Raw genomic sequence first — 16,065 nt, forward strand, 5'->3', positions numbered from 1 at the left:
TTGGTCACATTTTGTTTTATCTGTGTGTGATATTAAATGTTATATATCAAAAGTACAAGAGGTATCGGTACTCCGTATCGGTTAGTGTGTAAGAGTAAATAGTACCTGTATCAGTCAGAAAAAAAAAAGTGGTGTCAAACATCCCTAGTGGAAATTTTTCTTTTTCCGTTAGCTAAATAGCGTGACCAAAATATCCTGAAGACCTCTCAGTGCGCATGGCGCAATGCTGCACAATAATAAACACATTGTCAAATTCTCTGACAGCTGCGCACGTGGCGCAATCATCCACGTCGACAAAGTTGCTGATGTGACAACACGTCTTCTGTCACCTCCCATAATTCACTTGTTCTTTAGCCAACAAGGAGCCCTGCTCAGTACACAAAATCTCCTCTCTTCTCTGCAGAATGGCTGCACATGGCGCTTGAAGGCACCACTTTATGTGGCAAGTGCCGGCCCGAGAGAGGCACACTGACACGTCATGCAAACAGTGTCACGATTGTAATCGCTCGCGTTTTGGTTTTAAATGAAGAAAGTGGGGATGAGCAAAAGGAGAGAGAAAGAAGGGAAAACGGTTGTTGTGTCTTTAAGAGGAGCTGCTGGTTTCTCATCGCAGCTGTTGGCTGGCGTGCGCGCGTGTGCGTGTGTGTGTGCGTGTGCGCGTGTCACAGAGGACAGCCGAGATTCATGACTTAAGCAGTACAATGGACATTTATCACCCCGTGGTGTTATTCAAATTCAGTACCAAGCGAGGAGGCTCTCCGCGCTCCTCCCTGCGCCTTGCGTCGTTTTTTTTTTTTACCCCTTTCTTTCTCCCCCACTCTCTCTCTCTCTCTCTCTTGTATTGTTAAAGCAAGAAAAAGGCAGCGGGGCACACGGACACGCACCCAGTCACAGCTCGACAGCCACGAGGGAAGGATGGCGTGGAAGGGGAAAAAAAGGGGGGAAAGGCATCTGCAAGGACGAAGCTGCACCTTTTTTTGCTTTTTCTGGGCGACATTCGAACGCATCGACGCACGAGAGGGCACTTGAACGCAGCAGGGAAGTGAAGCAAGGACGCGCTCAAAAAGAGGGAGCTAAGAGTGTGATATTTCATTTTTGAGGACGTTTTGGGGTTACAAACCCGAAGATACCTGAAGCGCGTATTCTCCTTTAAACGGGGAAAGGATCCCCCCCCACCCCTGCCATCTTCTTCCAATGGGAAAAGCCTTTGTGCGTCTGGAAGTGAACCAATGACAGGTGCACAAATGGCGTCCTCTAAATGGACTTTAGAAATCAAGGAAAATATGCTTATATTAATGTAAATGTTTGCTCATTTTTCACGTCAAACGGTGTGTATTTTTTTTACAATTATTATTTGATTAAAGCTAACATGGGATTGAGGAGTTGCTGCAGAGATGTGGACTGACTTGAGGTTAACTTAAAAACTACTTATGAAAAAGTCAATTGGCTTATGTAGATGTTTTGTTTCAACGTGGCAGCAAAAAATGTTTAGTGTTCTGATCTAAAGGATGCAGTGTGAGAAGTGAGGAGGGGTTCGTGGGAATATGCACATGCCTGCAAATCATTCTCAAAAAGAACAGCTTGAATGATGTTTCAAGCACGCCTTTTTTTTTTCTTTCGTTACTTTCCTGTGAGGACAAGTGGGGTCTTTTAGCGGCTGATTGTCCAAACGCAATTCTTGCGTCCACTCCAGTACGACTACCAAGAATTGTGTATGGACATCTGTTGCTGCAGACTCGAATTCATCACGTCACGTCACGTCACGTCACGTCGAGGCCTTCCTTTTTCTTGAGTGTTACTGCAGGTAAGGAAGAGATGGAAACCAAAAGAGTGGGTGTGTGTGGGGGGCGGGGGAATATTTTTGTTAGTTTGGACAAGGGGTGACAATTTCCTGGACGGCCTCAGATCTCGTGACGCGTTCAAGGGGAAAACGTCGTGAGCCGCCCGGCGATTGGTATTTACACTTTGTCGAACATCTAATCAAGGCTGTTTGCTTTAAATGGCAAATATTGAGCGGGGTGGTCGTCGATGTATCGACTTTGGGTTGGCAAATAGTAGAAAAGAAGCAAGTTGAGTGCTGACAGGCCGCCCTGCGAGCAACAGTGACGCACATTCAGCATCAAACACCCCCACAAACCTTACCGCCATCCTGCCAAAAAAAAAAAAAAAAACCATGACAATAAAACACACTCAACAAAGGCCATGCGACATTTGCCTTTAAAACACGATCTACAATAATTTATTATAATTCAACTGCTTGAAACAATGTGTTGAAATGTTTTCACTCGAAGGACTGACGATTTGAGTTTTATTTCCATTTATTTCCTTGTTTTAAAGCTTGGAATTAGCTTCTTTGTGTTTCTCGCTGTGATAAACACATTTTTATCACTATAGCGACATCTGGGAAAAAATAAAAATGCCATAACCTTGGTAGATAATTTCTCGTTTGGAATATTTCGAATTGTGCACGCACGCAATTATATAATGAATTATTTTAGGGTTTTATTCAAACGCGAATTATATTTTGTCACTTGCCCCGTTGCATTCAAATAGGTTACTCTTATTTCTTTGGTATGTATATTTGCAAAACATCTGCATGTGAGTAAATCTTTTACGCGTGTGCGTGTGTGTGTGTGTGCAAGATGGATTGCAGCACAAGCTTTTTTTCCACCTAAATTAAAATTTGAGGTAACAAATTTAAAAAATGTTCTTTGAATATTAGTCAATGTTTGCATTGTTACTTTATTACATATATTTTATGTTCGACAGACGAAACTTGTGATGCCTGCCAATCATCCACGTTGAGTGTGCACATCTCATTTGTCCAAATGCATGCTGTCAAATAACCAAGTCATGAATTTCTTTAACAAAGCTTAACGGTTAAAGAAACGAAGCAGCTACAGTAAAAGAGGAAATTAAGCCCCTTCCGTCTTTGAAAAGCAAACAAATCATCTTTGTGAAGGTCTCATTTTCAAAGTATCTCTTTTTAGGCAGTAGTGGGGCCCTCCCAGACTCATTAGCATTTGCTTTCCAGTTTATTCACGGACGCTTACCCGTTGCAAAATGGGAGATTGGAAAGGGGGGGGGGGGGGGGTGTTTGGGTCGCCAGGGGCGCTCGTAGGAGAGGGCAAGCCCGAGGCGACACCTCGACCTCCCGCAATGATCCTGGAACACACACACACAAATGCACACACACACACACACACACACACGCGTGCATTGGGTGGCTGCGCAGCAGGCCTTTAGTAGACTTAAATTGGCGCTCAAGTGATAATAATAATTATATATATATATATATATATATATATATATATATATATATATCATGACTTGTGGATGAAATACAATAAAAAAACATTTCTCAGGGAATTTCATTTATTTAAAAAAATAAAAAATACATTTGGCAAGGGCAAACAAGGCCTAGGTACAAATTCTGTTTGTTTTCCTTTAAATACATTCATACAGACCAGTATACGACATCACCATAAATGTTTTTTTTTTACTTCAGTAAATTTAATGAATATCACTATTGTGATATGATCAGAAAACCGTATACCACTCATCAGCATGGCAAAAAGAGAGAGAGAGAGAGAGAGACATTTTTATTCGGTAACTAAAGCAATTGTATGTTGACAGAAAAAGTTTTGATGGTTTTGCACGGAGACTCGATGGAATAATGTGAAACAGTATCGTTTTTAAAGTTATAGTAGAACTGAATAAGCGAGCATAAAAACTTGAAAAAAATATATATATATCAAACGTATTCCTCCCACTCTGTGTTAATGTTAGAATTTCATTTAAAGAAAATAAACACAGAAGCAAGCTCAAGCTGGTTTTGTGTTCATTTTGTTGGCAATGGCCAACTTGTGACAAACGCCACAAAAACGACTCAATATTATGATGCAAATAATTATTGTAAGATGAGTTTTGTCATTATTTAAACGGTGACCTTATACTTGGAAAGCCTAAAATGAGTTCAATATCTGAAGGTGGATGTTTTTTGTCTGGAGATGTGTTTGTGTTCATTTCTTGACAAATGTACCCTTGTGAAAATATCCAAAGAAAAATATAGCATTAAAGGAAAATATTGTAATTGTGTGACTGTTCTTTAAAATATAGACAAAAACGCATAAAAAAAAATGATTGCAATATTACGATTTAATTGAATTGATAAATGGCACACTTGTGATATCAGAAACAACACGCCACTTGCTGTTAAAACTTTATTGTAAAACTAAAATAATAATTTAAATTGTGCAGTTCAGCAATATCAACATGTTTAAAAAGGAGGGGAAATATGAATCTCGGGTTGGATATTCAGAGGAGTATTTTTTGATGGCATTGTGTCCACCTGCAAGAATCTTCTTCCATGACTCCAAGAAAAAAAAAAAAATGGAGTAAAATTCCTCACCATCTCTGAGATCCCCTCTGGCTCCCGAGAAACATCTCCAGAGGGCTTCAACTTTGTTGGGATGTGAATGAAGGAAGCACAGTCGAATTGTGATTGTGCGTGCATTCGACTAGCCTCCATGAAGAGTGGAAATAAACACGACGTTGTCTCGCTCTTGCAGGCGGTAGTCCAACTCGCCCTGGAGGCCCCACAACGCAACACAGAAAATATCCTTGTGTCAATACAAACATATTCTCCAAGAATGGGAATTGTGCACACTGAAGCCTTTAAGAGGAGTGTGTGTGCACATGGATGCGTGTGTGTGTGTGTGTGTCTACAAGGTCAGACATCAAATGTGGTCGACCTATAGGGATCACAATGAAAGCCTTCCGCCAGTGTACAGATTAGCCTTTGTGCTCATCTTCTAATTGTGACACGCATGCATACTGTGAGAAGAGCGGCCATGCGTTGCACAAAATGGAAGCTGCGTGCCTCCATTTCTCCTCAACATCAGGCCTATTAAAGATGTATTTTGGAACATTTGCTTCATTGTTTTTAATCTTTATATTTTCTATTTGTATCACACGGTGGGTCACGACAAACGCCCTGGCATGGCCACAGATGGCCCACGGGCCAGAGCTTTACCCCCTCAGCTCTTGAGAAACAACCAGATGTGAGTTTAGGCTCCAATTATGGCAGTGCTCACCATTAGCTCCCAGTCAGCGTCATTGATGAGCACCAAGATGCCCGGTCTCCTACGAAAGGACGATGGCCGTGGTGGGAGGGGAGGAGGGAGAAGTAAGACATTCAGGTAAAGCAGGGCAATCGTTATTTACAGAAATATGTGCATAAGATATACAGTAAAGTGCTGTTCTAAAAATGTACAGGAGAAATATGAACACAAGAAGAAAAAAAAAAATATTGTTGCACATGTATAAAAAGGTAAAAATCGAATTCTTATCATTTTGAAATCTGATACTATAGTTCACATTTCTGAATATTTAATAATTGATTGAATGGTATTGAGGATTTTTGAAAATATTTATTTTATTATATCATTTATGGGAGTGGTGCAGGTAAAAAAATCCAGTAGAAACCACGTTATTATTATTTTAAAATTTGATTGATGACACTTTATTTGATGAATTAATTATTACTTTAAGGCTATTTGATTTCTTTGAGGCAGCTGCATATCTACTCAATATTTGCTATTATTTTATATATATATATATTTTTTTTCTCTCTATAGTGCAGACCTTCTGGCTATGTCACTCTCAGTTTTCCCATTCTCTTTCTCAGATCAAATTTAATGGAGGAGGGTAAATATAAGAGATTATGAAGGAAATAAAAATGTCAGTTGAAATTAATGGAGAGCCAGAAGCGTCACACACATCCTGATGAGGCTTTTTAAAAAAAATGTAGGAGCGAGGAGGAGGGGCAAACGGTAACGATGGACACATGACACACATACTATATCCGTGTGTCTCATGTGTGTTGATTGGCCATTTACGTATAAAAGAACAATAAAGACAAATGAAAAATAAAATAAAAAATAAATAAAACGATCACAACATAGAGGTCGGAGTAAAAAAAAAAAAAAAAAAAAAGCCTTGATGAAAGGAGACAATGCACAGGCAAACGTCTAATGGAGCAGGTTTATAGGTGGGCTCGCTCGGTTCCGTGCTCAGGTGATGCGATAAATAGTGGTCGGTGACGGCATGTCGTAAAAGGCAGACACATACGCAGCCCGTGATCTCTAATGATGCAATTTTTCCTGAGCAGCTTTCGAGAAACTGTATCGTGACAATACGGCGGACACTCACACAGAGTCGCCCTGGACAAAGAGCTCGGGCCGCTCCTTCAGCAGGTTGTGTCGGATCCACACCAGCAGCTGCTTCATGTCCCCTGCAAAAAAAAAAAAAAAAAAGGCAGACAACGAAGGTCAGGGGTGAGAGGTCAAGGTGCGTGCTTTCCAGCCCCCTGGTCGATGTGACGCGACAGGATGGAGGCACCAGGCGGGACGCGGCCGCATGTATATGTATGAGTTGATGCGTTCGCGTTTTGGGGGGTGGGGGAAGAAGGCGAATGTCAATGGCCAAGGGCGACATTGATCACCTTGCTCGGACTAGAATAGAATAGATGAGGCTTTAGTAATCCCACAATGGGACGATTTGGGTTTTACAGCAGCTAAGTGGACAGCAGCAGCACATAAGAATAATAAAGAATTACGCAGCCAATAATATCAACGTACATATTTACAACATCAGTGAGACTGAGAAGAATAAAAGAAGCTGCGTTTGTGGCAAGTGTACTTGATGAAGAAATACGACCAAATGTGAACAGCAGGGAGGATGGTTAGCAGCATTGTAGAGCACAAAAAAATTCTAAACGTTTATATGGAGGTGGTTGAGAAAGAAATAAACACTGGCAATGCTAAATTTAGCAGCAGTTATACAACGATATGCCAACCATACAAATTATATATGCAATCATTCTAACTATTACCAAATATTCAGACGGTAATTTTAAAATGTAATACCACCAATCACCACTAGACTTAGTCGCGCTGACACTGCCCTCGCTTAAAATGCGAGTCGGCCTTATGATCTTTTTTTACGGATTTGGAAGGATGCAGTGCAAACATAGTACCTCAATAATAACATTTCAAGTGAGTTGATTTTTGTAAAAAAAAAATAATAATAATAAATTTAAAAAACAAATAGGAATAGTGGCTTTTTCATACATGCATTAAAAATGCATTATATAAAATTAAATATATTAAACATATTTTGTCCTATCTGGTTAGGACGTGTGTGGCCTCCCCGGTAACACTGATGAAAATTTGTGGCTTCATCCAGCATTTAAGTGCTCCATTCCTGCTCTATGCATACGTGAATGGCAACTGGAAACGAATTCACCTGTACAGAAGCAAACATGAACACCAGCAAGAGCCAGCAGCGTTGCACGTAAAATCCTCTACATTCAAATCGTCGATTCATGAGCAGTTGAAAATCAAATAAACACCAGCAGTACTATTAGCAGCTATAAAATACAATGATGAAAAATTCATATGCATGAATCTACAGCTATGTACACATCACGTGTGTACAGATGCTTATGTAAGATTGACATTTTTTTTTTTTTTCCTTCACCACAAAGTCAAAGGCGTCCGAGCTTGAACGTCATCGTGGCTGGCATTGAATGAGCGTGACCTCGTCTGCGGCGATGCTGACCTCGTCGACAAAGGGCTAAGCCGAATTCAGACCGGGAGACAATGAGCACTTTTAGGATAAATACAACCCCCACCCCTCGCTAAACATGATCGCACAATGAATATATTAGCCGTATGTTAAATATGTGTGCGTGTGTGTTCATACGCAAAATGTTCACAACAGTGTATGAGCCACGGGTAAAAGTCACATCACACAATACTTAAATCTCTCTCTCTCTCTCCTCTCCCTCAAAACCCTCTCTCTCTCTCCCCCCCCCCCCTCTGTTTTAAAGACTGTCACAAGCTCTTATGAAAAATGGCTGAGAGGAAAAAATAAAAGAAGGGGCAAAGGGAGCAAAAAAAGAGGATAATAGGTGATGTGAAGGTATTAGGTAAAGCACCGAGATATCATGAGGATATGACGCAGCAGCGAGGGAAGGAAAAATCGGAGGTAAATACAACTACTTAAAATGAATAACAATGATGGGAAAAAATTTTACATTTCCACCAGTCAATATAATTAAAATGTTCTTCTTGAGAAAATAACCCCCGGCACAAATCAATTTTGCATATGTGTGAAATAAGTAAAACAAAAACAAAAAAAAAAAAAAAAAACAACACAATTGAGAGAACTGTGAGGCAAAAATACAGAAAATATGATTTGCACCTGCCTTTAAACCTGTCAGGGCAAAGTGCGAGTGTGTGTGTGTGTGTGTGTGTGTACATGAACCTATGTGAGGAATGTTCATTTTTGCTGCAGTGCTATCAGGCACAAGTATATCAATGATGTGTGTTGTAAACGCACACATGCCCACAGAAATACATATAGCAGGATGGATAAATAGCACACACACGCACGCACACACACGCAAAAACAGGTCAAGTCTAAATCCACCGAACCGACTGCATATCCACATACACTGCAAGGACATTTTCGGCCGAAAATAAGTTTCAATCTATTTAAAATGTTTGCAACTAAATTGATATACTTCAACCAAAACATTAGTGCCAGCCCTGATGCGCTACCGTTCTATAAAATGTCTAACCAGTCTCTGAAATAAAACATTTTTTTTTGAAGGCAGAATTTTTGATACAGCTCACGAGATTGTGCAGGTGTAGCTAATAACCTTATGACCCCCCTCCCCCCCACCCTACCTAACACACGCACGCACACCTGCAGGGCTAAAAACAGAAGTCATCAGCAGAAAAGTCCTAACTCCTTTGCGGTGCCGACCCCTTCTTCTTTTTCGTCGCTTTCTCGGCTATCGACTGTATGTTCTTTTCTCCGTCATTACCCCCCTCGCCCCCATTTCGCTTTTCATTTACCCCCCTTCTCCCCAATAAAACCTCTCCTCCACCTCCCGCAAACAGGAAGACGTGGCCATCATTCAAACTGCAACCGAAAATAGAAACAAGCCATCAGGGGCCTTTTAATGGCGTTGGTGTTCAAGGCTGCTAGTTAGGATCAAACAAGAAACGGCAGCTGAATGCAGAGGAAATGTCGATGTTGTCGTTGTGAGTAAAGGTGAGCGCAGGGGGAAGAACAAGGACGCCGTCATCGGGAATGAGCGCCGATAAAACAAAATGGACAGGAGCGGCGACGAGAAAAAGGAGGGAAAGTGCGTCATGTCCTGGCGGTGCATCTTGGGATTTCGCCGGCGGGAAGGAGATGCGACTGACTGAGGAGCGTGAAAAGGCGCCATTTTGATGCCAATTCAAAAGCGCCAATTCAGATTTTTTTCTTCTCTTGTGGGCATCCAATCGCCAGTACGCCACCCCCCCCACACACTTTTTTTTGCACTTTCTTTGAGCGATTATGACGGTCGTGTGACTACGGGTGTGGAGGGGGGGGGGACAAGTGATCCATCTTTTATCTGATGTAAAAACGGCGAGACCCCCAGATCATTGGGGGTTTTCGCTTGTTTGCGTGTGTGTGTGTGTGAGTAGGAGAGAGGAGAGCAGGGGCGGGGTCTTTCAGTCGAGGGTCATCAATCACCAGCTGGGGTCACAGAGAAATAAGAAGGATTCAGAAGCAATTATATTTGCCCTAACACCCCCCACCCCTCTCCTTCAACTCACACAATATCCACACACACACACACACAAACTACACAATCATTAAAATTAGGCTGTCGCCTTCTGGTTATTTAACGTAAACGTAGCATATAAGCCGGAAACGGAATGTTGAAAAAGAGCACTGGCACAATAAAATAAGATCTCATATCAGACGTGCCTTTAGAAGGATAAAACTGCACAGCTTTGGAGGTATTAATTAAGAATATTTCTATGATTATTATTTTTAAGTGCTGTGCAACTATACAGCATCATCCTGAAATGGCTTAACTCATTCACTACCAACCGGATAAAATAAATTTTAAAAAAAAAAACTAAATACAAAAAAACAATGGATCTTTGACGTCTTTAGCCGTCAATGGTAGTAAATGAGTTAATACCAGTGCATCGAAATAAACATGGCACGGAAAAGTTGAGTCATTTTGAGCAGTCAAATTAAAAGTTAAATTCCAACACAGATTCATTAAACACGTGGGTTGTAAACGATAATAATTGAAATGATAAAAACTAAAATCGTGTTTCTGAATTCAACCTCTGCCGAGATATTATCATTTTCTGAGATGCACCAATATTTGGGTAATATATCCCACACATGGGTGTTGCGCTGTGGTGCAGTAAGGTCATATCTCCTTTAACATTCTCTTCTCTGGTCAACTTTTGTGTCGTTGTCACCGTGGTAACGCCAGCGTCACGGCCACCCGTTTGGTCTAAAACCAATACAACACTTATTTCTCTCTCATTCATTTCAATCCACGAAGAGCAAAGTCCTGGACTTTAGTATTCGTGAATTCCCACCAGTGGATTTTTTTTTTGCGCCCGTGTTTTGTTTCCCTCTAGAAACGAGCGCCAACAAATAAAAAATAAAGTAAAATAAGAGGAATAGGAGGATGAACCCTAATTGCACTCTTGTAAAGCCCCAGAAGCCCTTTGAGTCTGCTTTACTGCCTCTTTTACTGCCTCCGCTCACACTCGGGCACCACTCGTGAGGGACAATAAGAGGAAGAAACAGAGAGTCATATAAGGGGAAGATGGACATGGGAAACATACACGTGATGCTTTATACTTTTTATATGTTTAATATGAGAAACAAACCCAATGATATGAAAACAGAGGGCATTCAACGTTATGGGGTTGAACCTGCAGTTAGGCCTTTTTGACTTTCCTCTGATTGGCTGACGACCAGTCCAGGGGGTCAGCCGTGATAGGCCCCAGCTCACCCGTGACCGATCTTGTAATCCGGGTTTGATATTGAAATTGCAGCAAAGCACTACTTTTCTATTAGACAAGGCTATGGCCTGACTAAATTATAGTCCTTTCTTCCTTGGACCGAGATACAATACAATACCACGAGACGGCGCCAAAGCAATTCTTTATCATAAAACAAGCGTTTGGTCAGAGCACAAAAAATGTCAGCGAATCTAGGAGGTTCTGTTAAACAATAACAACGCACAATAAATGTTCATTGTGACATGTGATACTCACAAGGTTCTGCATGGCTCGGAAGAGTAACATGATGTTCCTTCACACCATCAAAAAGAAGCTCCGCCCCTCCACTTGAAAATAAATCAAATAAAATAAATAAGCATTTGATTTGTTTGTTACAATACTTTACAACTTTATTTATATATGATAAGTGTGGAAACACAATACAATTCAATAAATGCTATTTTTAATATCACTTTTTATTCTGTGAATAAGAATTACAAATGGAGGTTGAAAGTGCATGTTTTTTTTAGGATGGCATGAATTGTTTTGTGCACTGTACTCCTTCTTCGCAGGTGAGAAAAAAATATATATCAACACATACAGACAATCATTTGTCACAAATAGTTTGTTCGTGATTGCTTGCTGTCTTTAGCTGCCCCGCAGTTGGCTGGCAACCGAATCTGGACAAACTGTTAAAAAAGGATTTGTTTTGAAGACGACATGATGACGAATTCATCTGTCACACCAGTGTTCGAAATTACAACAGAGCATACTGACACGCATCTAAAGTCATTTAAATAGAATTCAACCAAGCATACGTTCTAATCTTTCTGACAGAGCGAGGCAGGCTGATGGGGGCAGCACAGGGCTAAAAACACAGCTAAATTAAAGATAGCTCCATCACTAACTTCTGTCGTCTTAAACTAACCGGACAAGTAACGATGGAATAAGAATTACTCGACGAGTCACGTGGGTGGTATCCTCCCGCCTAAAGAATGTTGGAACATGTCAGGAGACCCAGCGAGCAGTCGCTTAGGGTTTTAAATCACCTACCCAAACTCCAGATGAATAGCTATGGGTGCAGCCATCTTGTCGGCACATGCAGGAAGTGGTGCGGTGTAGTAGGAAGTGACGTAATCACCAGTTTCCGTTTTACGAAAATATCGGTAAACAAATAATAATGTATAATAATGTATACATACTTTTTACACATTTATTGTATTATAATTTTTGAATAATTGGGTTTGTGTATTTTAAAATGTACAAAATAAACGATTAAAAATCTTGGATATTTATTTGTGGCATTCCTTTATTCGTAGAAATCTAATTTGGAGGATTTTTATTTATTAAATTTAGAATTTTTCTTTTTGACAGAAAAATACAAGCAACAAAAACGAACCAATTAGTCTATTAGCCTTCAATTGTTAAAACATATTTTTGAAATACAAACAATTTAGAGCAAATTACACTTCATGTCACATAAAGTTTCATTTTTTATTTTTAAAACTATTAGGGGACACGGCTTTTAACTTGTACAAAAACATGTTTGAATCAATATTATTTTTTTATTCAGTTGATTATTTTTCATGTTTTTTTAAACTTAAATATGTAAAACTCTACTTGTTATAAATCGGAAATTAAACATTACTGAAAGAAATGCCTGCAAACATATATTTTTAAATGATGATAGTGCTAATTCCAGAAACATCAATAAAGTAAAATATAAAGATTTGGTTTATTGAAACAGATGTTTATTTATTGTGACATTTTTAACACTGTAGTACAATTCTAGTATTTTGACTTTTCTCCTGTTATGAACATCCATCAAAACAGACATTTTGCAATGCTTTGTTTTTTGATAAATTTTTGTACGAAACGAATCATTGCTTTATTGTGATATCATCCTATTTTTTCAACATAAATGACACATGATATGCAAAACAGAACCAAATTTGATCTTAGTTGTGTTGTTTGGAAAAGTAGTTGGTGTCGAACCTTGCCAACAGCAAATTATGACATGGCTGTATGGATCCGCATCTCTCTTTATATAGATGCTCAGTCATTCTGGTGACAGTTTTGCACCCTGTATATAGGATAGTCTGGTTCGAGGTGTGTGCGTGTGCGTGTGCGTTAAGAGGTCGGTCAGAGGTTTGAATTGCAAATCGTCCTGCCTTCTGTTGGCGTCCAAGCCTTCGCAGGCTCTTTCCTCCCCTGTATTCATGTGTTAATGAGAAGTCAGCGCAGGGCCACATAGACAGATCGACCAGGGGCCCAACGGGGGCCAGGGGGAGGACATGTGAGGCGTCGGGCGGGACATTGAGAGGAGCCTGATGATGGCGTCTGAGGTGGTTTTGGTAATAATGAAGATGTGATCGGTATCTGTGCTGGAGAACTATGTATTAGGCTATATTCATATGGGCTTCACGGTTACAGGGTGAGTTATCCAGGAAGAGTGACCCCCTGGCCCCCCCCCCCCACAACCGCCATGGGTGCCATCTCACATTTGCTAAGCTGACATGAGGTTTATGAATAATGAGAAACTTTACTCAGTTAATTAGGAAGCAAATATACTTGGTGGAGTACGTTCACAATAAAACAAATTACCGTACTATCGTTAGTCCAATATTTTCAACTAAATTATTACGGACTGTTAATCAGAATGTAAAATACATATATTTACATTGGATGTTTTTAGGGTATTTTTAAAATAAATTATTATATTATTATTATTAAGGTATTTTGTTTTGTATTTGTTTTTTTATAATTATTATAGAATAATAAATAGTTTTTACATTACATTACTTTTACAATATATGAAGTTTTATTTTGAATTATTTTTCTTTCAAGTAAAAAAATATTTTTTACTTTTGTAAATACTAATAAGTATACTAATACTACTATTAATAAAACAATAATAATAATTATTATATATGTATCATAAATAGTTGTTAAAATAGCTCCTTTGAAAGATAAAAAAACAAATTTAATATACTAAAATAATAAAATAAAATTAAAAATAAAATTAAGACAAACACTATATTATTCATATAGAGTAAAAACATCATTTAAAACAATCAAAATAATATAAAACAAATAGAACAACTTGGTAAATAGTATCCACAGCCATACAAATTAATTTTTGCCTTCTGCTGAGCAAAATATTTTACATTATAGTAATTCAAAAACTATTACATAGTCATTAATATTTACATCTACTACTATTACTATACAGTATTTGTATATATAATTATCAAATATTTAAAAAATGTTTTGGTTTCCTTGGTTAATTGTCATTTTAAATCATTTTTAGGTGCATGACATTCATCGCATCTGTGCCTCATGTTTGCATCCAACCCACAAATTCCTCCCAAATTGTCGTTGCCATTTTTGTAAACTTGGCAAAACCTCATTGAACGCAAAGTCAACTACAGCATAACCAAGAATCAACTTGGGTGAAATCTTTTAGTTTGCGCTACAGGGGTGTGCAACATAAAGCCAGTGGGCCATATTCGGCTCGACATGCAGCTCCATAAATCCCAAAAGGCTACAAATGCCGATCATATTTAATAAACATTTCTTCAACCGTTTATTTCCCTAAAACAAGTTGCTGACGAACCCGATACAACCGCAAATGGCTCCTGAGAGCCAAACGTTTCTCAACACCATCTGCGGACGGACGTCAGAAGTCAGTGCCGCGGCTGCTCGGGGTCACACATGATCAAATGACTATGACCAACACAATGGGTTAGCTATAATAGGGGAGTGGGGAGGGGTGGGGGTCTTAAGATTAGGGCATGGCGGCTGGCTGGTTGGCGGTCCGGCAGGCTTGCTGGTTAGCTGGCAGGCGGGTCTATGAGATCTTGTGTCTGTTCCAATAAGGAACATAAAGAGCTGAAATGAACATGTTCCAAGATATCAAGCAGAGAGAATCCTCTTAGAGATTACATCCATAACATGTTACGCCTATGGAACTGTTTGGGCGGCGGAGACAAAGAGCCGAGCCGATGATGATTTTCCTATTGTGGCAGATGGTGCAGAGGCCCATTTCATTCCATTGTGCTCGCTTCTGTAGTTCTCATTTTGGTGCTACATCATAGATGCCATCGGTTACTCTGATGAGGTGTCTGGAAGACAATTCTAAGACTATGAGGCTGAGCGTTATCAAATGTTCTAAAGAAGGAAGCGCGTCAGATTTGAATGAAACTTTGCCTTTAAAGAGAGTGGCACGTGAGAATCATCTTCAGTGATGAACCCGAATAGGATTTTAATTAGAGATCTAAAAAAAATGAATCAATTAAGCAACAACTAATGAATTCCGATTCGATTCATGATAATATCAATCGATCATTTTAATAATCGAGTAATCATATCGAGCAGGGGTGCCCCCAAGTCTGGTCTTTAAGAGTCCGAATCCAGCCAGGTGTGTTGAAGGAGGGAGACATCTAAAACAGGCTGCTTATGAGCTCTTGAGCACCGGTCTTGAGCACCCGTAGTTTACACCCGTTGAACTTTAAATTGTCCAAATCCTCTGATTTCAGTTTCTCAAGTTGGTTGATGAACAGTAATCATTTTTTTAGTAAAACATAATAATAAAATTTTACCGAATTAATCAATGCAATAACCAATGAGAAAAATATTTGATAGTGGCAGCCCTAATTTTGATATTTTTCTGATTTTCTTGATAAACTGCTAGCAGAAAATGGGGGGTCCTCGTGACATTCAGAGGTGGAATAGTGGACAAGTGGTGACCAAATAAATTCTATGGAAAATGAATGGACGCACGTTTTTAAAAAAAGGGACCCCTTGATTCTCAATTGACTCCAAATCAAATGTACCAAATGTGACACAAGCAATCGTTTTATTTGAAAAAGCGTGAATTGCTATGTACAATATGTAGAAAAAAAAGAAACAAAACAAACAAGAAACATCATACTGTCCTTTCTCCTCTCATTCCACGCGGTCATCACAGCGTCACCGTTTAGTATCCAAAGCAGGAATCAATAAAAACACACATAAAAATCATTCTTCCATCATCAGTGTGAGCAGGCGACAAACCAAAAATCAACCAGATTCAGAACCGACGCAACAGAGATTTGGGAGCTTATTTGAGTTAAGGTTGCCCCCTGCTGGGCAATGAAGGGAACTACTTTCACTTTGCATGGCCTGTACAACTGCACTTCCCACA

The 16,065-nt window shown here is 39.5% G+C and overlaps 1 protein-coding gene across 1 annotated transcript; it reads right to left on the reverse strand.

The window, feature by feature from the left end:
• Window positions 1-4,209: 4,209 nt before the first annotated feature.
• urm1 (ubiquitin related modifier 1) lies at window positions 4,210-12,018 on the reverse strand. Its single transcript, XM_088281593.1, has 5 exons — window positions 11,934-12,018; window positions 11,157-11,227; window positions 6,214-6,295; window positions 5,097-5,145; window positions 4,210-4,589 (listed from the first exon to the last, which is right to left on the reverse strand). Exons 1-5 carry the CDS (start codon window positions 11,966-11,968, stop codon window positions 4,521-4,523), a joined length of 306 nt encoding a protein of 101 aa, XP_088137719.1. The 5' UTR covers window positions 11,969-12,018; the 3' UTR covers window positions 4,210-4,520.
• Between the last annotated feature and the right edge of the window lie 4,047 nt (window positions 12,019-16,065).

The sequence above is a fragment of the Idiotropiscis lumnitzeri genome, chromosome 18 (assembly GCF_059441095.1).
Source record: "Idiotropiscis lumnitzeri isolate Australia: NSW breed Sydney's pygmy pipehorse chromosome 18, RoL_Ilum_1.0, whole genome shotgun sequence".
Lineage (NCBI taxonomy): Eukaryota > Metazoa > Chordata > Actinopteri > Syngnathiformes > Syngnathidae > Idiotropiscis > Idiotropiscis lumnitzeri.

Excerpts from the sequence above, each read along its gene's own strand:
- urm1 (XM_088281593.1), bottom strand. The coding sequence starts at position 11,968 with ATGGCTGCACCCATAGCTATTCATCTGGAGTTTGG. Across the intron at positions 11,228-11,933 it reads GCTATTCATCTGGAGTTTGG|TGGAGGGGCGGAGCTTCTTT; the intron begins GTAGGTGATTTA and ends TTTATTTTCAAG. Across the intron at positions 5,146-6,213 it reads TTTGTCCAGGGCGACTCTGT|GAGACCGGGCATCTTGGTGC; the intron begins GTGAGTGTCCGC and ends GTCCTTTCGTAG.